We start from the raw sequence: 24,625 nt of genomic DNA, 5'->3' as shown, positions 1-24,625 counted from the left end.
GAAGTGCCAGACTGAAAGCGCATGAATTTCATTGTACAGCTTTTACTGTACTTGATATACTTTTCTGTGCTTTTTGACAGTAAGCACTAGGATTATTAATGGTGAGCAAGATTCTTCGAATGCTCTAGTCGCAGTATATCTGACTGCTGACAGAAGTGAGTTGGGAAACTCGCGAAGTTTCTGTTGGGGTACAGAAGCCTATACTGGTATGTAGGTTTCCCGGTAAAGAACTTTTAGACCTGAAAAGCAGAAAGTTAGCAAGTTAGCTTTTTATAGAAAGCAATGGTTCCAGTGCTGTCGCTATTCCGACTGCTCAAAGAGCGTGTCACTGTCCCAAGCAACGATTGGCGTAACGCAGCGTCCTCGGGATCAGTCACAGGATTCTGAAAACCTCTTGCTCTGTCTTTATTATATTTCTGTTTGGGGGAAAAAACCCGTTTTTTAATTAGTTGAAGGCACATTCTAGTCAGACTTTTAAAGCCAGTTCATTAACTTTATCTTTACAGATGCCATCCTGCAAATATTTCATGCGTGTTGATGCTACCCCAGAATGCTTAAGGCTACGTCAGCACTTGCAGAAATAAAGATTCAGGATTGATCCTGAAGTTTTTGTTAACCTTTACCAAGGCTGAATGTACGTTTTCCTTTTTTTTTTTATTTCTTTCAGATATAAGGTTTTCAAAAATAGGATCATAAAACAGGAGTCTTAATCCTCCTGACATTTAATAAATAGCTTCAGAAAATGCTTAGTACCCGGCAAACGATTTATTTAAAGTCTTTATGAAAATACAGTAGCAAAAGTATTACACAAATGCAGGGTTGATAATTGTGCCTACTACTAATCGGCCACTGTAAGTTTTGTGGTCGAACTGAAATGCATGAGATGAAACTTACTCTCTCCATCCATATTTGTGCTTTACTGTTGTGAGAAAATAAGGAAAGTAAATTGGAAAAATATCTTTCTCGCAAAGGTCACGATCAAAACTGCCAACTGTGGAAAAAATTTCAATACAGTCAAACTCTCAGATTAATCCTTTCATTTTCAGCCTTTTTTCTTTCCTAATCCCATCAGCGTTAGATCCTACAAGTTCAGAAACTCAAGTGGAAGGAGATTTACCGAGTTTAGTTCTCAAACTGCACAGACTTCAGAGCCATAGCGAGAATATTCCCCTCCCATAAAGTCTAACGAGTGCGTTGGTTTAAAGCTCTTGTAAAATCTGCTTTAGCTGTCTGTTGGGGGTGGTTCTGTCCTCTACCTTTTATGGGGCAATTCCTGGCTGCTTAACCAAGGCACACAAGCGTGCTGTCTCTCGGGTAGCTGTTTCTGAGGATGGCCTGGCACGCCGACTCTGAACCCATCCTGTTTGCACTCAAGAGTTTGCATGGAAAAAATACACCGCTGCTGCTTCATTACACACACATATATACAGAAAACCTAAATTGGAATCAGGGCAGCTTTTAGGTCATATTATTGATAATGACAGACAGGTGTGCATTTCTAACCTTATGAATTTTATATTTATTATGCATGGGAATCTAAATTGATTAATTTAAAAACAGGGATCCGGTCCTCTGAAATCTCATGTGTTTCATATTACACATTCCCGTTACGTGAAGAAGAATTACTGGCAAGAAGAAATACTTGAAGCAGTGGGATCACACAGTGACCAGCCTTTGTCCTGGCGTGCAGATGGGGGAATACGAGTAATTTTCATCTTTCTGGTAGAACACTGCTGCACAGGAGCAAAGTAAAATGGGACTGTGGTCAGACAAGGTGGTAAAGCCAGTCACAGGTGACGGAGGTTAGCTCAGAAACTCTGTCCCTTTGCCTTTGCCTGGTCGCAGTCAATCCCTGAGGAGAGCCTGAGCCAGGAGCCATGCTGCTCCCTTGGGAACGTTTGCTGGCTGGGGTCTTCCTTCCCCCATTTGCTTGGTGCCCTTGCAGAGCTGGCCTCTCCCTCGGTCATCCCTCATCAGGCCAGTGACTCCGAGGAGGACGCACTTCCACCTTTCCGTTTGTTTCACCATTTCGGCTTTTGGGAGGTGGTAGTCACCTCATTCCTTTGCCGTGTCTGAGAGCTGGAGGAGGAGGCATAGCTTTGCCCCGTCTCCAGTGCCTCTCTGTTTGAACAGCCGCGGCCAAGCCTAGTTTCTGTAGTCTGGAAATTACACTGCATGGCACAAAAGAGCACAGTGATTTATACATCAACAGTCTCTTTTCTTGCCATAACATTTCATTGTTCTTTTTCCCTAAATCTGTAATTACATGTCTTTGTCCTGCTATGTGCTGCTTCACAACAAATATAATTCTTACACAGGCTTTGTGAGTGAAAATAATCCCGTTCAATTAGCACAGATCATAAACTCGTATTGCGTGGGAGCAAGCGGTTGTCGTAAACGATGGATTTGAAATTTGGGGCGTCGCATCGTCCTTTTCTGTAATTTAGTAAGTTCTCCCCCAGTACTACCGTGTACTGGTGGGCTCCCTTAGCCAAGCCAGAGGCTGGAGGTCACCGACGCCTACAGCTTTGTTCTGCTTGCGCCTTAATACTCTAATTTAAAGTTTCCAGGAAGGCTGCCTGTGAATAAGCTAGATTTACTACGTGCACTATTTAAATGCTAGCACTTGGAGAAGAGTGTTCATTAGGCGGCAATTGTTTCAGTTGGTTTTTCAGGCCGATTCTCCATTAAGGAAGATCTTTGGAAAAGGCTGGCAGGCAGGAGAAAGAGGAAAGAAAGTCAGGCTTTTAGGTCTGTGCATTCGAGGACGTTGTGTCGTTGGCTGTAGTTCTAAAACACGCACTTCTTGGCCTTAATTGGAACAAATACATCTTGCAAAGAAAAAAAAGAAACAAACAAACCTGCTGTGGCTTTCGTCCATGTGAGAACAAGGCTCCTCACTTTGTTGGTGAATCAATACTATAAGTAATTATTTATATTTTTCTTTTGTGAAGAAGTGGTGAAGTTTGCCTATTAGTTAATACGAGTAGGAAAGATAAAATATCGAGTCTAACCCCAAACATTAAAGCTCACTGCAGTCTGTGTAAGAAGTCTTCATCTGTACTAAGGCAAAAGCACATCCGTGTTTCACTTGTAGCGCAAGAAAGAAGAAAAGAGCTAAAATAATGACAGACACGGTGGAGTTTATGAAGAGAAGAAATCATTGTGGTGTAGCAGTCACACTGTCTAGGAAAAGAGTTTTATCAGAAGCATGTGTGGTCCTTGGGTCAGGGACATCTCTGTCCACCCCAGGTCTGTAAGCATGATCCTGGCGAGTGACTGACGTTCCTTTGTGTTATACTAGTTGTATCAATCAGCATCTTAGTACGTTGTTAACTCTTAAAGTCTAAGATGTTTCCTTTCCCACATGGCTGCTCAGGGGGGTTGAAAGATTATTCTTGTCATTCTCCCATGTCCAAAATTAGCAAAATATGTGCAAGAATGGTAGAAATGTTACCAAAGCGGAAAAAACAGGATTGTAGCCCATCAGACGTTGTACTAGCTGCTATAAATGGCCAAATGGGGAAGAAACAGCTGTGCCTGCCAGAGATGTAAAACCTAGTTCCCAAAACTGGGATAAGGACTATAAGACTCAATCCATCTGTAATTTCCAAGATCTAAATAAACATCTTGTTGATATTAAATTGAGTCGGGCCCAAACTATTAAGATCTGGTTTGCTCAGTCTGTCATTTTGGTTTTGGAAACTGTGTTTGTTCCTTTCTGTTCACTGCAATTACTACTTTTCTGGATGAGATGTTATCAAGTGTCTCACATTTTCCCTTTTTTTCTCTCCTCCCCCTTTTTTTTTTCTCCTTTTTTTCTGTTTTAGATTCCTTCCTGGACAAGGATTGGTACTATATCCACAGATAGGAGACAAACTGGATATTATATGCCCAAAGGTGGACTCTAAAACTGTTGGCCAGTATGAATATTATAAGGTCTACATGGTTGATAAAGACCAAGCAGATAGCTGTGCTATTAAAAAGGACAATACACCTCTACTCAACTGTGCCAAGCCAGATCAAGATGTTAAGTTTACCATCAAGTTTCAAGAGTTCAGTCCTAATCTCTGGGGCCTGGAATTTCAGAAGAACAAAGATTATTACGTCATATGTAAGTTCAAAATATCAGTTGTTCATTCTTTTCAACATAATTGTTCAGGTTTTTTGTATGTTGTCTTGCAACGTGTTTCCTGGTCGCAGCTCTGGTGATGTGCCATGCTATTGGCTTTGCCCTCTGGTGCCCTTACACCAGGAGTAGGAGCCGGAGAAGGGTGGCCCGGCCATTCTGAGCTGAGGCATCCTATGTGAGATGGCTGGCCATTGCTCCAAGTGGTCCAAGGATTCTTGCAGTGACCTTTGGGCCACTTTGGTGCCAACTTTGGCAGTGTAATTTCCCCACAAGGGTTACTGGTAGGCTCTAGTTGAACATGCATAGCTGCAATACATACCTACTGTGTCCATACAGTAGCTGGGAGGTTCTTGGGGCAAAACCTAGGCTAACATGATCTTGAGTTTCCTCCTTTTTCATGGTCCTCAACTTGTAAAAAGAATGTGCGTGACACAGGCCTGTGTCTAACAATATAAACTTTGTGTGAGTCTTAGTCTGATAAGGGATTTATGGCTGAAAGCGAGTCTGGAAGTAACCGCTGTGTTTAGTGATTCAAATTACTTATGATGTGTAAAGTTAATGATGTGAATCAAGAGTTAGCATAAACTGAGACCTCAGCAGTACACCAACAATTTACATTAGGTTAGGTTTTGTCATTGTAATACTATGGCCTGTGGATCTCATTTAGCCCCACGGGGACTTTTGAAGTCTTAAGCGAGGATCACCAGTTAGCAGGAGATGGGCAAATTGTGTGCATTGGCTTTTCTGCAGTTACAACGAAGTTAGATACTGGTGTGTCTTATTTCTGCCACCGCCTTGAAAACTGGAGGGCTGGTAACTATTTCATGTAATGTCTGCTGCTCTAAATATTTCTTGATTTCTTAGTAAAAATATCGGTAATTTTACAAGTGCTCTGAGCAAGTACTTTTAAAATGGAAATGGAAATGCATTTAATATGAATTAATGCTCGCTTCCCAGTTATATCCATAATGGTACACACTGTGTATAAAACAGGTTGTATATCACAGAAACTAGTAAGAATTCACTGTATTAAATATTAAATGTAGAAATTATTAAATAACAGTTGTGGGAGGTATAAAACACCATTTTTTGGCTTTTAAGTTTTGACAAAAAGATCACTTAATATAGGTGCTTTCTCTGTTTAGTCAGGGGGTATATAAAACCCTGATTCCACTTACACAGCGTTTAACTTTGACAAACTTCCCACTGAAATCCAGTGAGATTTACTGTGGTAAAAGCTGCAAGATTAGATGTTGAGAGATAGTTGTCTGTAACTCCAGTGAAAATGTGTAGCGTAAAAATTACTGCGCTCAAATAGTTGGCTTTATTGATGAAATATGTTCAGTATTTAGTGCTGCTTTTAAAAACATCCACAGCAGACCAGCTGTAGTGGAACAAATGGCACTGTTACAATTATTACCTGAAAATTATGGGCACAAATGGAGCTTTCTGATACCCTGTCAGTTCTGTCATATCTATGTCATGGATTTACCCAGAGACTTATTAAATATCTCTCATTTTCATTAGTTTTGTATAATTATTTCATTATAGCAATAAGACATAATAGACATTGCATTTCCTGGAAGATTGCAGTATAGTTTGGTTGAAAGAACTTGCTCAGCCTTCAGCCTAATGCCTCAAAAATCACACTGGCCTTGCAGTAGTACTGGGGTGCCTTAGGATATTACTTTCCCTGCTCATTCTGGCATAAACAAATGGCTAATTTATCACTATATTGCTAGCGTTCTAACTGAGCTGCAGCAGGGGTACCCATACATTTTAATAGGTCGAACAAAAAAGACCCAAAACCGAAACCGCAGCCATCCTGAAGTTAAAACTCTCACTTTTCCATCATTCAGGGAGAAAACAATGAACTCAGTGATGTCGGTCTCAGAAACACTAAGAGGGGTAGAAAACTAGGCCAGGGCTCAGCTAGGACACCATTTTGCAGAGATACTGGAGCTAGATAGGATTTTAACAGTTCGTGTTCAAAAGCTCATGACCTGACACAGCCTTGTCAGATACAAGTTCTGGTAGTCAGGGTGTTTACTGTCATTTTTAGAAGTAATATAATACATCTTAATCGTGTACGCAAATCAGGCTGTAAATTGTTTGCGTACATCCCTATTCCCAGATGTGTAATTTAACAGGTGTGCTCGGGCCCCAAAGGGGGATGCACTGGGTCTCCCACCAACTCCGATACTTTTCTTTTCCTTTCTTTCCTTTCTTTCTTTTCTTTCTTTCTTTCTTTCTTTCTTTCTTTCTTTCTTTCTTTCTTTCCTTCTTTCCTTCTTTCCTTCTTTCCTTCTTTCCTTCTTTCCTTCTTTCTCTCTTTCTTTCTCTCTTTCTCTCTTTCTTTCTCTCTCTCTCTTTCTCTCTCTTTCTCTTTTCTTTCTTTCTTTCTTTCTTTCTTTCTTTTTCTTTCTTTCTTTCTTTCTCTTTCTTTGCTTGCTTTCTTTTTCTTTCTTTCTTTCTCTCCTTCCTTCTTTCCTTCTTTTCTTTCTTTTCTGTTTGTTTGGGAGTTTGGAGTTTTGTCTTGATTTGGGGGGGGGGGTTTGGGGGGTGGGAGCGCTGTGAAGTGAAGGCAATGATGCATTTTATGTGCCAGCTTTTGATTTTTAGGTATTTTAGGATCTTGTATTCCCTTGACTAAGGGGCATCAAACAAACCTGAGACGAGAGCTTACTAAGCCCAGCATCTTTGCAGTACTCTCTATGGCTGCGTCTGCAGCCTCATCTCACGCTGTTTATGCTGGCAGACTGTTGTCAGCCCTTTAAGTGTTTTGTGCATCGTCATGTACCTTTATCATCTTGCCACTATTTGAAAACATGGTTTGTTTTTCCAAGGTAATAAATAGTGTGTGGTTTGTGGAGCTGTATTAAACAGTAAAATCTCTATTCAGATTAGGGGGTTAGTCATTTTGGGATGAGGAATTATAACAGAGGATGAAGCAGCTTCCTGAACCCTGTGTACCTTTAGGGAAATGTGATTGTACAGGAATTCTTCAAGCCGTAATTTCTGTATCATCCGGATGTATTCATGATAGGTATAGCAGAAGGAGATCTGTTCTACTCAATAATTCCCTAGATCCAGGCATATAAAAGATGCAACTTTTCTCATTCCACAATTCACAATTTTTTAAAAAAGTGAAAATGTAGATGATTTTCCGATACCTCTTTTCACATTTAATGTTACTTTAATCCAAAACCAATCTAATCCATTTCTTGGCAAAATTCTCCTCAGTATGAGTGTCAGGATCCAAAGAGTTAATTCTGTGAACAGCAATACTTGGAAAGATGATACTGAATGGTATTGTGAAAGTGAATAAATGATGTAACAGAGTGTCCTTGCTTTTATCTTCTTTGCTATCATCAATTTTTAGTTCCTGGGAAATTAATAGATTCATTTTCCTACAGCTACCTGATTTCTTTTCAGCAGAACTGGAGAAGGTCAAATGTACTTGAGATCTCAGAAGTATTAGCGTTAGATTATCCTAAAATATGCGACCATTTAGCTAACATATCATAAGACTCTAAGGATATCTTTAATCAGATGCATGAAGGAAGATACATCATGCCCAACAACATAAATGTCTGTGCGAAGGGCAGAGTTAAGCAGAAGGGTGTTTAATGCAAACTCTGATGTTTGCATTAAAAAGTCTTTTTATGTCTGCATGGTTAAGGAATGAAGTATAATTTTCTGCTGTTGTGGATTGCTCAGAACGAGCAATGAATCTCTTCTCAATACTAGGAGACTGATCCACAAGTACTCGGGTTGTGGTGTCACTGCTTCACGACCTCTCTCAGATGCGTTGTTTCTTGTATGGGAGGGAGACGTGTTAGCATAGTACAAGCATATATAATATGCCAAAGATGTTTACTTCTGGTGAATAGGAGTTGCCCTGAACCCTTCCCAAGAAGCTTGGCCTTCAGTCAGAGGGCACAGAGAGCGCTGCGGTGCCCTGGGTTTGCACTGAGGGAGTGCTCTGGGGAAGCCTGGGGGAAGCTGCGCCAGAGGGAAGGGAGCAGTGCCGCTTGCCTCTGAGCCACCATCACCCTTCTGAGATAGTTTGGCCAAGCAAGCACGTACTCTGCTCGCTTCATCTCTTCTTTTGCATAAGTAAAACGAAGATTATGGGCTGGCATCATCAGCATTAAAAAATAAGTCACCTGCAATGAAGTCTTCACCTGGTCAAAATCTGTAAAAGAATGGCTTGAGACTTGGGAAGGGGCTACAGAATGGTCCTAGAAGAGGTTCCCCTAAAATGTTTGCTCTGCCTGCAGCCTTGTTAACCAAGCCTGCCGAGCTAAAGTTGCTCATTGGCTTTGACACGGGCAAAATGGAATACGCAGCTTTCCTTAAATGTTTTTCTGTTAACTTTTTTCAAGTGATCCACTTATGTAATTGGCCTCTGGCTTAAATTAAAAAACATGTATCTATATATTTGATCCCTGACTGATTTAAAGGTTTATACTGGCTAGTAGCACTACATTTTGGATAACTGCTTTAATAGTACTGTGGCTTTTAAAATCGAAACAATCATTCTGAAACTTTAGCATTAGCTGGGTTTGAAAAAATCACAAAGCTTTTTATGTTTTCACTTTGTCATTCTGTTACAATTAAAGGGCAGTAACTGTCTGAGGAAGAACACATTAAAGGGCAATATAGATTGTGCCCTGAAATACGGCCCAGCTGGGAAGAATAAATCTCTTTGCATGGCCAAATAGATTTACATTAAAATGTTATTTTAGTATTCTGACCAAATGGTTTAAGCGCTGGCTAATCTGGCTGGCTGGGCATTCTGACACCTCTCTGAGGCAGGTTTCAGTCCGCAGCCCCCTGCAATGTCCCAAATACCTAGCGAGAGCTACCCGCAAGGAAGCAGTAGGTTTTCCTTTGTTTGGAGGTTAATTCTGAACTAGCCAAAACGGGGACAAAACCTGTATCAGAATTTCAATTCCACGCTTTTTGTAACAAAGACATTTTTCATGGTTTTTGTTGAAGACCCTGTGGTCCGGGAATCTACTGTTATTTATTTTTTGGTGGTGGTGGTATTAGCGAAAGCCTATGTGATAATAGCCACCCTGATTCAACTTGTACAAAGATCACATTTTTTTCTTTTCTTTCTCCTCCTCCTTCCTCAGAAAATCAGATAAATGATTTCTTCTTAGTGTAAAATGATATCCAGAGGTCAGTCTTTGACTTTGCTGAGAGTCTTTTAAGGGATATATCAGCAATATCACTTACCTCTTGTTGAATTAAATATAAATACAGCTCATACAAATATTATTGGAGAAAAAAAATCACTGTCTGTGCAGCTTCAGATTTCTAACAGAGTCTAAGACCTTCAGGATTAATGGAGTCATGGTCCTTTGGGGTTTTGTCCCAGACCACACAGGTCTTGTAAGAGAATAAGGCTATTTTAGATTGATGGACTTTGTTCATATTTGGTGCCATTACCTAGGCAATACCAACCGTTTATCTCCTTTAAAGTAGACAGAGATAGTTCAGCAGGAAATCTGTTATTATTTCTCTATTCCTAAGGGAAGGAAATGAAAGATAGGAATGCTCAGTTTGTTAATTGATGGCATCTTATGAAAAAATACATTTATCCTCCCCGCTCTCCCCCCCAAATATTCCAGATAGATATGGAATCAGATGAAAATGAAGAATAATTATTCAGACTGGAAAAAAGAATTATTCAGGAAATGCTCACGAATTAAACAGGTTTTAAAGTTTCATAGGAAGCTGTTTAATATTTTTAGTCACTATTTATTTTTTCTCATTTTTTAGTACCTCATAAACAATTTATAAATACTGGAAATACAGTACATTTACAAAGAAAGATACAATATTCTCATTTAGAAGTCTTTATACACATAGTATACTTACCAACAATAAGGGACACTTGTGCTTTGCAAAAAAACAGCTTAAACCCTGATCTTCTACAAGTTGTATGTGTTCTTAGATTTACATATACATCCTTAATAAGACTACATGCAGAAGAAGGTTGGGTTGAGTGTGTATTTTATGCTTTATATGCAGGGTATGAGTAACTGTTTTAATCAGGGGGGGAGTGAAATGGGGAGACATGCCATGCTATGAGGAAAGTCTCTTGTCTAAACTGAAACTTAGAAGCTCACTAGCATACTGAAACACATTTAACTTTAATTTTGTACCTAAGTTTGGTGATGAGCATTTATCTCATCAAGTGGGGTGATCAGTCTTTATTGTATACAGTTGCTTGTATATCTGTTACATATTACAGTATTTTAAGTCCTAAAATAAAAGACCAGGAACTGCATAAGCATTTATAAAGGCTTTAATGAAATTGATTTTAAATACTTGAAATTGTTTGCCTCATTAAAGTCTTTACACAGCTGGATCGGAGGGAAATGCACGTTTGTCTAAGAACTGCATTAGCTAAAACACAGGGCTGAAATGGTTGAAAAACAGGGTTAAATGTCAGTTTGGACTTTCTTTCCTGACTTTAGTCAATCCTGGAAACTTTAGAGGAAGAATGCTTCAGGATTTATTTCTGATAAATCAGACTATAAAACTAAGCCCTAATGGGCAGTCTTCCAGTTGCTTTTTTTCAGTCCCAAGGAAATCATGCAAATATTTCTGTGAGTAAAAGCAGGATTAGGCTTAAGGTAGTCTTAGCAGTTCTTGGAGAAGAGTCAGTATTAAGCTGATAAGGCTGGGTTTAAAAAGCATATTCGGATCTTTGTTAGCATGATTTATCTGTTCTCTGTTCAGTAGATGAAGACAGCAAAAATAACTAAACCACAGCAGCAGACTAGTCCTTATGTGCTCACTGAGCTGCTGTGAGAGAAACAGAAGTCTGAATGCAAATCCTGCCAGGGAAACTGAGAAGGATTTGTCTTTCAAGTATTTCAGGTTAGCACGTAAATGCATTAGACCACAACAGTGAGGTTGATCGCAGAATCACAAAATGGTTGAGTTTGGATGGCACCTCTGGAGATCATCTAGTGCCCTGCTCAAGCCCTTGCTAAAGCAGGCTCAGCTGCAGCCAGTTGCCCAGGACGGTGTCCAGCTGAGTTTTGGGTATCTCCGAGGATGGAGACTCCACAGCCTGCCTGGACAACCTGTTCCAGTGCTCAGTCACCCTCACATTTAAAAAGGTTTTCTCAGGTTTAAACAGCATTCCCTGTATTTCAGTTTGTGCCCATTGCTTCTTGTCCTGTCACTGGGCACCACTGAGAAGAGACCAGCTCTTCCTTCGTTACTCCCCTCGCCAGGTATTTATACACATGGATAAGATCCCCCTGAGCCTTCTCTTCTCCAGACTGAACCATCCTAAGTCCTCAGCCTCTCCTCCTATACAGATGCTCCAGTTCCTTCATCATCTCCATGAGCATTTACTGGAGTTGCTCCTGTAAGTCCATGCCTGTCTTGTATTGGGGAGCCCGTGACTGCACCCAGCACTCCAGCTGTGGCCTCACCAGTGCTGAGTAGAGGGGAAGGCTCACCTCTCTCTGCCTGCAGGCAATGCTCTGCCAAATGCAGCCCAGGAGGCTGTTGGCTGCCTTTGCCGCAGGGGCACGTCGCTGGCTCATGGTCAACTCGGTGTCTACCAGGACCCTCAGTGCCCTTTCTGCAAAGCTGCTTTCCAGGTGTTTGGCCCCGGCCTGTGATGAAACTCAATTCCATCTGCTGTCCAGAGGCTGCCACAGCAGATTTAGTAGCAGAATCAAGACATTCATTAAATAATCTGTGTTGCAAAAGGAAAAAAAAAGCCCTTAATAAAACACTAGTGAAATATTAAAAACTGTATGAACGTCATTATTAAATGTATCGGTTCTCCTGTCTAGTTATGACTTTTCAAAATTCCGGACACTGGAGAATTAACATACCTCAGAGTTTCTTAAAATGAACTGAGATGTGCCTGCTAAACCCCTTAATTTCTTAAGTCAAGTATTTGAACTAGACGTCCCGTAGCACCCTGGAAATTCAGATTACTTTATTTCAGCAATGTTCCCTCATTAAGTTTAACTCTGTGGGTATTTTAAACTTCTAAACACAAACATAAGCATACTGCAGTCAAAATAGTGCTTAACTTCTGATCATCTTTGCCAAGTGCACAGTCATCCAATAACATCATAATTGATCTCAGTACTAAGGTGCAAAACTCTGTGTTGCTGAAAGATTGTTAGATGATGTAAATAGCTTTTTGTGTTTTGCAATAAAGCATACTTTTGTTGTACTTCATGTAAAAGCAGGAGATGAAGGTATTCTTTTATTGAAGCAAACATGTGGAAAATTGCTCTAGATTGTTGTAGTACAGAGCATCTCCCCTGAAAGGAATGAGGTTCATCTATAGGGCAAACTCTGACTGTGGCACTTCATTGGGGTTACTCCTGGACTCTGTGTGGTCAAAGCAAATAACGTCATGTCCATCTGAACTGTTATAACCATGAGACTGGCACATTTTCTCATCTATAGTGTTATATTCTAAACTGTCACTAGGCATTAACTCAGTCACTGGTGAAGCCCTACCACCTAGAGATGAACTCTGCCTCAAAATAATGTTTTCCACTTCAGTGCTACTCGTATAGCAATTACTGGGTCATTAATATCATTGCATGCAATTAGTGACAGTAGAATGAGCAAGAGGTTTGTTATTTATTTAATACGAACTTTCACTATAACCCTTTCTTATCCAAGTGCTACAGGCAGAAACCAGAGAGATTTCCAAGGCAGATGAACATCCTTGAAGAGAGTGGTGTTGAGTTTGTACGATACAGAAAATAGGTCCTCATTTAATGTTAAAGCTTCTGCTTTTGTTTCCAGCAAGCCCACTTGTCATTAGCTACAGTGTAACTTGAATGCTAACTAATTCTATTAGTTCTGTTCAGTTGAACTGTTAAGCAAAGCTTGCTGTGGTAGTGGGGAGGTATTTCTCCCCATCCATGAGAGGCTTTTGCCAGTAGTGTGCTGGGAGAAAGGATAAAGTTGCTTAAAATACCTGTTTGTGGCTGGTGAAGTTAACTAGCTAGTAATCTGTTTTAGATGCATACTTTCTGATATATGCTGAGTACGTCATAATTAGAGGGCTTACATCTGCCACAGTTACTTCAGCACTCACAAATATCTAATTTGTTTCTGTAAACTAGAAGCAACCATGTGTGCAGTGGATCATTATCTGACAACATTTCTCAAGAGTGTGTGAAATATAGAACTGAAATACTTTTAGAAATGCTTAACTGTAACGAAAGACTTAAATTGTCATTCATAGCGATACAGTATTGGGATGCTTTTATTTTGATTTCCTTTAATCATTCCCAAATCCTTCCAAGAGAGTTTTGAAAGGGGACACTTGACAGCAGTGAAGCAAGTAGGATTTTGTTGTGGGTGGGTGGATGCTGTGACCTTCTGTAATGGATAATACTGCAGCAAATAGTTTACTGTTTAGTACACTTCAGCTGTGGTATTCCTTAACCCAAATATAAAGTGGTGCTGTTTTTAAAATGACAGGCAGCAGAAACCAGTCGGAGCTCACAGCTTTTTTGATACTTTCCAACTCCGTCTTGCTCGCTCTTTTTCCCCTTATGGAAACACTTCATTGACATAAAGGGCTTTTTTTTACCACCTGTGTTCTTCTTGTATGATGCTCCATCTCCCTGGGATTAATAGAATGGTTCTGAACGTAGGAAACTACAAGAACTCTCTCCCTGTTTTGTGCTTCATACTTCGGTGGTCCTTCTCAGTCGGGTGACATGAGACGCAGGAAGGAGAGTCTATGGGTTTCCAGAGGTGTGCCTGGAGTTAAACGGTTGATACATACCAAGGTATATTACAGTACAGAACTGATTGGCTCTGTCTTGCTTGTGTCCTCCACATTGCACCCCCCCAAAAAAAATTAAAACAGTAATAAAATCTGTCCATCTCTTGACATATGAATACAAGTGGAGACTTCTATGGGGAATTATATCAAGTCCCATCTATCATGAGTCCCATCTAAGTACCCCAAGTCACGCCATTCACATTTGGACAAGATACATTTTAGAGCAATGGTTAGAAAAGTGAATCACAAAATTTCACTGCAGAGCCTTTGCCTTCTTCCAGGCAAGAAGAGGCCTGTTTTTTATTTTACTTCATTTTGCTCTGGGTTTAGCTTGACTGGGGAGGGCATTGCTGCTTACTTGCTGTGCAGAATATAATTTGTGGATCCTGTTTGGATACAAATCCTGAGACATACAACATAGGACTTAATTTAAAAAAACAAGGATGAGAAGTGGAAAAAGAAGGGAGAATTCTTGTCCTTTCCCTCACATATAAGTTTTCCCTCATGTGTGGATAGAGGGAAAAAAGGCTGGCTTCAAGAGTATTTATAAACACTCCATGAGCTTCAGTTTAAGGAAAAAAAACCTATCTTAATTTGAAGAAATGTGTGGAACATGATTGAGAGAATGAGAGCTTCTGAATGGTCTGAGCAACTCCTCAAAATTCTGCTGCCACCTTGGCTTTGCAAGTAGGACAAATAAAAAAACCAGACATGTTAGAAAAAAGCAAAATTTTTGGTAAACTGGTTTTATAGATTTTTTATGACTGTCTCAGTGTCCTATATTGTACTAATTGAGAAAGTTCAGCAGGTTTTCATCTTTTTTATTAAAGATACTTTATTTGTCTCTATAAGATCAGTAGAAGAGTTAGGATGTGATTTTGTTGTTCAAGCACAAAAAGTCAAACAGAGGAGGTCTCCAGTCTGTAGACAGAAACACAGACAATACGTTGACAGTACTCTGTGCAATTATTCACAATGCATTTAAGTTTTAGCACTTGTGGTCCAGGTTTGAGACTGCTGATGGTTACATTTTGGAAGACAATTTCATTTTTTTAAGAAGTGAAGGTTTCAGTGTCAGTCTCATTTTTTGTCACTACAAGCAAGGGTAAACCGTTAGTTGCTAGTAGTTGAAATTAGTATATTTATCTTCTCTTTAATCGTTCTGCAGCTCAACCAATGTAGTGTTTGCCAAGCTACCTGTTCTTTGGTGAGTGGCCTGAACAATTTTTTTTGGTTGTTTCGGATCTCCATGCAGATCTGGCATTGCTACTAAGTGGGGAAAAAAAAAAAAGAAGAATGTAATTTCATTTAATTAAAACACTCTTTCTATTACCTCAGCTGCTTTGTTCTTCATCCCTGGCTGGTCTAGAAACAACCTCCGTGTTGTGATCTGTGATTTGTGGTTTCACAGTGTGTGATTTCTGGTGTTCTTAAACCTGTCCCATAAATTTAGATAATTTATGGGAAAGAAGAATTATTTATTCGGTGCTTTACTAAGAGAGTCATTAAAAGGACCAAAAGCAGATGAAAGCAGTCAGAGCACAAACACACAATGCCTGGCCAAAATAGCGTTCTATTACTTAATAAAATAAAAAACCCTCAAAAGCTTTACATGTGCTTAGTAATCCTGTGAGTGCATATGAGATCAAGTGCAGCTTTGCTTTAAGAATAACTTCTTACTACTGTTGGATCTAAAGCTTTCGTGGATTTTTGCTGCTGTTTAGGCTTTTCCATTCTGTTTCTAAGCACAGCTGGGCAAAAATGGAGATGGGTAGGATTATTTGATTTTATTTAGCTCTGATTTTGAGAAACCTATTTTCTGATGCTGAATTCAAGCAGTATTTAAGAAAAAAATTGAGAAAATCACTACTATTGGACAGTGCTGATCTACCCCAAAGAAACCTGTAATTCTCGTTTTTCTGTTAACAGATCCACACCAGCAGCAATTAATTCTTGATGACTCTGTCAATGATGTGTCCTTGATATGTTGCCAAATGGCTTGTATCATCCAGCACACTAAGGGGGGACAAAACCAATTTTGCACTCGTCCATCAGTTGACATCACTTGTTCATTCCTATAGTCTGTGGTTTAAGGTCCATTTAGTTTTCACAGGAAAATTAAGTATGACGATCATAATTTTTCTCTTCAGTCATGTAGTCCATTTCGTATTCAAGCTCCAGAAATAAATATGTTATAAAGTTGTGTTGGTTCAAAGGATATGACGTTTAATTTGCAAGTAGGTAATGTTTTTCATAATCCTAAAACATAAAAATATGAGTAGTAATTGTGGCAGAATTAAGAGGCTGAGATTTTAGTCTGCTGATGTTTTCTTTTAAGTAATTGTGATGGCATTTTTTTTATCTTGTAATGTGTGTTTTTAGGAGTGAAGGAAGTTGAATTTTTCCAACTGTGCCTTCATTTCTAATCTCTTTGTGAATGAAATGCTATATACAGGCACAAATCCAGCAGCTTAATTCTCCATCTGATTAGAGCAATGTTACCAACCTGATAGGTTGAAAACAGCCAAGATCCATGCAGTGGCTTAGCCTCCTGGGAGGCAGAGCAATAACAATCAAATGAAGACATATTAAAATGTAATATTACTTCCTCTCCATGGGGACTGTGTAAGAATCATAGCCAGGAACTGTTCTTGTCAGCTGACTCTGTTTCGCTCACAGATTCCCTGCCTCTGCATTTATGAGTAATGCATTTCATACAATAAGCAACACTTGCGAAGTTTTAAAAGCAAATAAATGTAAATAATCATACATTGATTTACATGAGTTCCAATTTTTAATTTAAAAAAAAAAATAATTTATATATTTTGAAGAAGGGAAGGCAGAGCTGGAATGAAATTCTTTGGTCTGAATAATTTCATTTCCTCTCGTGTCGGTGAGATGGTATGTTAGGCAGTGTTTTATGAAACTGAGAATGTATACTGGCTTCTCCAAAGTCAGTACGTATCAGCAGACTCTTAACCATAATTTCGTAAGAGGTCAGTTTTTCTGAAAGTTGAAAACCCAGACTTATATTCCTTATAAAATGACAGCTGCTCTTGTATTCAAGGAATGCAGACGCACAGTGTTTATATGGAGCTCAAACATAATTTTTGCTGCAAACGCTGCCTATAAATTATTATGATTTTGTCAGAAAGTCTTGAAATTAAGAGATTTTAGGGCAATTATATGTGTTTATTTGTAGATGCAGATAAACTCTTGACTGAATAATTTAGTGCGCTTTTGACTGTAATTACTAGTTTTGCAATTCGCACCAGTGGAACAGGACAGGTCTCAGAAAATCAGAGGTACCTATCCATCAAAAAGATTTAAAAATATTTTGCTACCTGTTTAGCAGCATTGTGCTTGCTTTTAGTTTCCTATGTCTTGCTGTATTAATATAAGGCAAAGTGTGGGATCCTGAGAACATTTAATACTCATAAGAAATTTTATATTAATCATTAATTATGTTTATTAATGTTAATATTTAAGTAGTATCTAGTCATCTTAGCACAGGGCCATGTATGGTAGTTCGTGTGTGAGTAATCGCCTCTAAAATATGTCCTTATTTAGACCTAAATATAAAAAAACCCAAACTTGTTCTGTTTTGTATATATGCATATAAAAATAAACTGGATGGAAGGTCTAAAATTTGATCATATAAACGCACTGGAGAGTAGCATTTCCATTTTAGATGCAAGGACTTTGTGTTAACGTTTCTGTGTTTATACCCAAATCTCTTTGTCACGGGCGCTTTATTTTTTGGAAACACCTTTTCAGTGTGAGCAGAGCTCTGGGTACGGTGTCACTTTCCTGCTGAAGTGTGAGGGCGGTGGAGGAGCTTATATGATAGTGGGTATAATTTTCGTTTGGAGACCAATACAGAAAGGCGGTGGCAAGTGTTTGAGGAATATTTTGTACTCACTTGCTTGTTTGACTTCTGCACACTAAACTGTCAAGGGGCATTAGCAGGATGAAACTGTGTTTTCTCTGATGTCCCAGATTACTTCTTTTTCTCCGTGCAGCTTTTCAAAGCTTGAAAGGATGTGTTTAAAACTACCCACTTTCTTCCCGGTACACTAGGGATATGTGAGGTTGTATTTCGATAGTCTTAATGACTTTTGAAAAATAATTTCCTCCAGTGGCCTTGGGTAATTGTCAGTTTAATTACAGGGAGAAGCTGAGATGGAAACTTTGCTATGTCACTGCAATGCTCCTCTTTGAAAATTCCCCTTTCCTCGGGACGTAGCAGTCTGTACTCTGAGCTATAACGTAGGCTTTCCGAAAACCCCTTGAAGAACTGTGGAAAAAGTGAATACTTCTGCAAATTCATTCATCTGACATCAAAGCTATGAAAGCATTCTTTTAGCAAGCAAGCGAGGCAGATTGTGCTCGCGTAGGCACACAACCAGACTCATTGTACATCTGGGCCTTCCCGTTTGGAGACTGTATTTGAAGTAATTTTGCATTCTTTTTGCTGTCTTACTTTCTTATTCTGTACTGAGGTCAGACTGCATCCTCTGCATCTTATTGAGGTCTCCTGCTCTGTGGGTTAAATGGATAGGCCTTTAAAGAACAAAAAGGCATTGATGTTCAGAAGAAGCAGCACTCTCTTCAATTAAAATCAAGCAGAAGGTGTTTAAGGAGCTGTGAACCCCCATCGCCTCTATTAAAAAACAAACAGAGAACAACAAAAACCGCAAGACAAAGTCAGTGTTTATTAGTTGTACTTTCAGTTGATGCTCAGCTTTGGTATTTCTATTTACTGCTTTTTTTTTTCCCCTGTCCTTGTGATGGTACATTGGCAAATAGGTCATAAAAAACACTTTCAGCAAAGACGCGTTTGATTTATGTCCAGAACTGGTTCTTAGTATTGATTTTGTTTCCCTCTGGAAAAAAACAAAAGAAAACAAAACTATATGTCTCCATTATTTTCTGAGCCTGGCAATGCAGTGGCACATTTCAGATTGGCTTTTATCTTAAATTACTCACTGTGCTCTTTTATATTTTAAAAAGTCTTTTTTGCAAGTTGGAAAAAGAAGAAGGAGTTGCACGTACGGCCATTGTCATGTTTTTACAGGGAGGAGGGAACAAGAGGAGGAACTGGGAGGGACCACGTATGAGGAGAAGGGAATTTTAGGAAAAGAAGGCACAATTTGGGAAGTTTGTATAGTGGCTGTAATTCGTGTTAGTCACAAAAGAGGCAGAAGTGGAACAAAAACAAGAAGTAGATCAAAGGCTAGGAAGCAGGGTTCAGCAGTATGGGGTTTATATCTTTACGGCTAGAGAGAAGATTAGAGCAAGAAAAATACTGCCATGGGGCTAGAAAGACATTGTGAAGGAAAAAGGAAATATACATAGGCTGCATTTGAAAGAAAATCCCCAAGGAAGGCAAAAGAGAAGGAGCGAGAATGAAAAACAAAGGTCTGAACAGTGTGAAGCCCTGGTTGGATTAGATCCTGAGCTGAAAGGAGAGGGGCAGAGGCAGGAAAGTGCTGCTTAAGCAGTTCACCGCAGCCACGGCAAGCAGCGAGCTCCGATATCTCCCATTTTCTATTTGTTCTCTCCAGCTGGTGGCCCGGTGCCGGTGCGTGTGCGTGCACCCGCTCATACTGCGTTTTGGGCCTTGGATAAACAGCTCCAAGAAACGATGGTGAAATTTGCACCCCCAGGACAGCCGGGGTGGGAAAACCCCTGGCACATTCCCTAAATAGCGAAGCCAGAGTCCACCATTGCCACCGTGGCCGGGGCAGCAGCACACACGCCGACGTGGCTGGTGCCTGGCACAGTGCGGAGCGGCAGCAATGCCCAGGGCTGAGGAGCTGCCGAATAGTTTTCCAGCAGCTGTTGGGGGGTTGCAGCCAACAGCTGGCTAGGGCGGCAGTGGTGGCGCACCCCTGGACCGTGACTCCACATTTTGGATTCTCCAAGGGAGTTGTGCTTCGCGCAGAAATCACATTGCAGTGTCAGCTTGTGACGGCATTGCGCGCTTCCAGCCACCACCTAGATAAGCGACGCAAGGGAAAGCACCCATTTGTTTGTACGAGCTAAAAGGTTTCTGTGAGAATAGAGCATATCCCCCACCACCACCTGCCCCCGCAGAGGCTCCTCAGTGCTGAGAAAAGTGAGATTGGACTCAAAAATATGAAATGGTTTTCCAATCAGTGCAGAATCTCAGCTTTCACCTGGGTCTTTTGTATGCGTTCACTTCTTCCAGCAGGAGATATGTAATAGAGGAAGCAGGTGTAATGTGGTGATTATAAAGATATTGTTGGGGGAAAAAAAAAGGGGTGAATTTTCAGTGCTTTGCTCCTCTGAGCCTGCCAGGGCTTCCTTTTCAGCTGACTCCATCACCTTCTAGCAAGGTGCTGTGTTTTTGTCCAAGTCAGTCAGTCAGTCAGTCAATTGTGCATAGAAAAAAAGGTTGCTGGGTAAATTTGAAACCTTGATAACACATTCTTCCATTTATATATATTGTACGGCTTATCAATGTATTCATTCCTTTGGCTTTCAACATTTCACAACTTCCTGTAGGTCAGCCCAAGCAACAAGAACAGGTCCCAGTAGATTGAAAGATTTCTGCTTTCAAACACTCATGTTCACATCACTTTGCCTGTTGATTTCCTGATTTTTATTTATTTTTTTATTATTATTTTTCTTTTATTTTTAATCAGCAACATCAAATGGGTCTTTGGAGGGCCTGGATAACCAGGAGGGAGGGGTGTGCCAGACAAAAACCATGAAGATCCTCATGAAAGTTGGACAAGGTAAAGACCATCTGCTGTTTCATGAAATCACTTTGATCAGTCTCAGTGTCCTTTTAGTTTTCAGGCTTCTTTTAGCGGTGTAGAGCAGAGAGCCAACTGAGTCTAGTGTGGTCATTCCTCCCTTATAGTCTGAAAGCAAAGCCTATTTTCTCTTCCTCGGCTACTGAAAGATTTCTACAGGAAGAAGGTTAGCATAATAAGATCTCTTCACTGGAGAGATCCCTGGAAGGAGAGGTCACCTGGGAGTAGTGTGTTTCAGTCATTTTTATTTTTATTTTAAAAACAAAAGCCACAACTCTGCTGTTCAAAATTATTAAAATACATGAAAGGAGGGAAGCTAATATTTCTATAGTTTGCTTGTTAAGAATTCTGATTACAGAGAGGTTTTTGTTCATTGTCTCTTTTCACATATAGATAACCTATTGTGCAGGAAGAAAGAATTATTCTTCTAAGTAGAAGTTGGTTTAGTAGTCAATCAACTTCCTCAGTTAAACTGAAATGTCATCTGCAAAGCTTTTCTTGCCAATTACAGGAGTCCCTATAGTTTCTGCAGATGGCCTCACAATTTAAACCTCTGGAATAACTCATATAACCATTTTGCTTTAAAAGGAAAGTTATGTTCTTTTATCTCCCAGTCCTTTGCATAAAGATTCTTCCATGCAAAGCCATTCGTGTCTCAAGAGGTACCTAGAGCCGGCCTATAAGGCTCCGTGCTATCAAGTGCCGAAGCTGCATGAATCGTCTTTCTCTCCTCCAGATCCCAACTCGGCGGGGCTGCCCCGGCACACGGATCCTACCAAACGCCCCGAGCAGGAAGCTGGCACCAACGGGAAGAGTTCCACCACCAGCCCGTTTGTGAAGGACCACTCAGGTAGGTGCGGTGGGGCTCACGCCTGGGGCGGGGCTCTGGCAGAGTCTCCTCCTTTGTCCCCAAACGCACTTTATTTTACCATTAAAGTGCCAGAAAAACAAATGTTTTCGTTCTGAGATGAAGCAAAAGCCAGTTCTGATGCTCTGGTGGATAGTGTCTGGGAGCTGCAAGTTTTGGCAACGGCTGCTCTCTCCCCTCTTCCACTCTGCAGTAGAAGTTAATTACATTTTGTGAGAATATCACTCATTTACAGGAAAGTTTTTGGATAGGACATTCGCTAAACAGCTTTGCGATGGTAAATGCTGCCTTACATTTAGTACTCTGGCAGATGAACGAGTCTTTCTGTCTTTCTCTTCCCGTATAATACATTATCAAGTGGTTCTCGACAGCCATTTATAAAGTTTATTTCAAGGCATCTATAATTAATGTCCTGATCTTTTAACTGACCATATAAAGTCTACACATGAACGGCTGGTCTTTCACTAAATTTAAAGATTTTTTTTTTTTTAATAATTGTCTAAACAAGATAAACAGATAGGTCCAAACAAATATCTTCAGGATGCATTTCAGACATTAGGTGAACAAGAGAAAAACTAACTCTTAAGACCCAAGGTCTCTGGAATAACATTTGGTGAATTGGGAATGCTACAAAGCAAAGCTTGCTGACAGTTGATTCTGGAGTTCCCGAAAATGACTGCAAGTTTTCCTTGCTAGCTCTGCCATTAGTTACTGGGCTAATGAATCTTTGATAAGGCAGTCACTGGGCAGGCTTCAGCCATTTCCTACGGAGGTTCCAGTAGGAAAAGTTCACAGTTATGTGGACGTGGCATCTGCAGCATTCTTCCACCTGTGAGTGAGCATCAAGAGAGGGAAGTCAGTTCAAGTGAGTGCTCATTTAATTTTTGTGACAAATAATATGACAGTGTGATGGTGCCAAATATTCAACAGGCTGTTCAGCACGTGAGCTTTTCCTGACTACCAAATACATGGTGTTGTTTTCTTTCAAGCCAGCGTAAGTTAATACAAACAGATATATGCCATTTGCCTATCTCCCACACTGCCTCAAGCTCCTTTGCTTCATGTGCAAGCGAGAGGAGGCCACGTAAAGAGGCACCAAGCACAGTTGAACTTAAATCAATATGTGAAAGAGAAAATAGCAGAAGAATGGTGTGACACTGAACAGTACCAGTTGTCCAGAGAATTGTCATTTCCCTGTGTTATTTTCCCCTTGCAGTCCTATCCCACCCCTCTCTGCTGCCCGGGGCTGGCCAGCATCTGTTAAAAGATGCAGTGTGGATCAAAGGCTGCCTTGTCAGTGCCAGTCCTCGCTGCTGATGGATGATGATGTATGAAGCAGGGTGGTTTGGGAGCAGCACAAAAGTGAGACCAACAGACACAAAGTCTTGTTTAATATTGATTGCTGACTTCGGCTGTTTGCATTTAGCTATCTAACAGGGTAATTGGTTTGTCAAAGTTTAGCTGTCAGTTAATTCTTCCAGTCTTGCTTACTCTACACATTTTTAAGCAGTGTAAACGGGTCACAGGATGGCAATAACTTTTGTCTGTTGTATTTCCGTTCTTTCCAGGATCTAGCACAGATGGCAGTAAGGCTGGGCATTCCAGTATACTGGGTTCAGAGGTGGCCTTATTTGCAGGGATTGCATCAGGGTGCATCATTTTCATCGTCATCATCATCACTTTGGTGGTTCTTTTGTTGAAGTACCGGAGAAGACACAGGAAGCATTCCCCGCAACACACGACAACTCTCTCACTTAGTACGTTAGCCACCCCAAAACGCAGTGGCAACAACAATGGTTCTGAGCCCAGTGACATTATCATTCCCCTAAGGACTGCAGACAGTGTCTTTTGCCCCCACTATGAAAAGGTCAGCGGCGACTATGGACATCCGGTGTACATAGTTCAAGAGATGCCTCCTCAGAGTCCAGCAAACATTTATTACAAGGTCTGAGATACACACAACCAACTCTGTGGTACAGTTGAGTCGTAGAGGAAACTCACTGGTCAAATGCTTTCTGTTGGGGTTTGTGATGACGCCTTGTGCGCTAGCATTGACTCAAGCACAGGGAGGGCGAAGGCGACAGCTCTTTCTCCGGGAGCCGACACGAGCTGGACAGCTTACCTAGTCTGTAGAATTCCTATCTCGGTGAATGAGTATTCACTAAAAGCTGGAAGACTTTTATGTAGAAGATGCCCATTCTGATTGCTGTACTCTTGTTACATTCATCATCGTCAAAGCCATGTGCTGCGGGCGTTCAGGCATGTACAAAAGCCAAGGGAAGATGGAGTGATCCGTGGATGTTAATAGCTCTAGGCATCCTGGGAAGGTGCTCTAGGATATATCAAGCTTGAAATGCAATCTTCTGACTTTTGTGTGTCTCTCTCAGTGCGTACTGGATTTGTCACACAGACCTTGGTGTCTAAGTAAGACTTGTTAAAGTTCTCTTGCTTTTAGTCCGTCACTGTTCCATTTGTTTCTGTTATCCGAGGCTCTGCCATCCTTCACATAAGATTTCCTTTCACTCCACCTCCTGAATCACTAATGGAACATTAATGTTTGGAGATCCGTGCTCCATCCATCTGCTACAGCAGCCTCACTCGAATGGGTAATGCATTTATAGAAATTGTGTTTGATCGTAAGGAGCCTTCCAGCCAAAAAGTTAGGCTGTCAACAAAGTCAAGAGCAGGACTGGGTGGTGGAGGGAAGGGCTGACTGCAGTTGCAATTGAATACTGCTGCCTCAAAACTAGAAGCTGGGAAGAAAAAAGAAAAAAAAAACATTTAGGTAGCACAGCACTTTGGTATGCTGAGTTTTAAGAGGCGAGTAGGAGACACAATAACACGTGCAGTGGATTAGGGCTGCATTTGAAGGAATTCATGGTTATCAAATACCAGTGTGCAGAAAAAAAAAAGTACCTTCAATACAGTAGAACAAAGGGGTATTGTTAGTAAGTGAACAAGCTTGGAGAGGACAAGACAATAGCAGGCCGCTGAGGATAGATATATTAGGGCAGGGCTGTTGTGGTACTGGC

The 24,625-nt window shown here is 40.5% G+C and overlaps 1 protein-coding gene across 3 annotated transcripts in view; it reads left to right on the top strand.

Moving 5' to 3' along the window:
- The window catches only part of EFNB2 (ephrin B2), a 41,752-nt gene extending 17,450 nt beyond the window's left edge, over positions 1-24,302 (top strand). Inside the window, exons 2-5 of one of the 3 annotated variants that reach the window (XM_059815417.1) lie at positions 3,831-4,114; positions 20,612-20,704; positions 21,462-21,575; positions 23,162-24,302. In XM_059815417.1, coding sequence (XP_059671400.1) covers positions 3,831-4,114; positions 20,612-20,704; positions 21,462-21,575; positions 23,162-23,544 — 874 coding nt within the window. In that variant the 3' untranslated portion in view covers positions 23,545-24,302. The remainder of the gene's footprint in view (positions 1-3,830; positions 4,115-20,611; positions 20,705-21,461; positions 21,576-23,161) is intronic. The other 2 variants (XM_059815423.1, XM_059815430.1) reach the window with 2 other exon arrangements.
- Positions 24,303-24,625: the final 323 nt, after the last annotated feature.

This window comes from Gavia stellata, chromosome 1 (assembly GCF_030936135.1).
Source record: "Gavia stellata isolate bGavSte3 chromosome 1, bGavSte3.hap2, whole genome shotgun sequence".
Lineage (NCBI taxonomy): Eukaryota > Metazoa > Chordata > Aves > Gaviiformes > Gaviidae > Gavia > Gavia stellata.
Note: the sequence above shows the minus strand (reverse complement) of the source record. Positions and strands in the feature narration are given on the sequence as shown.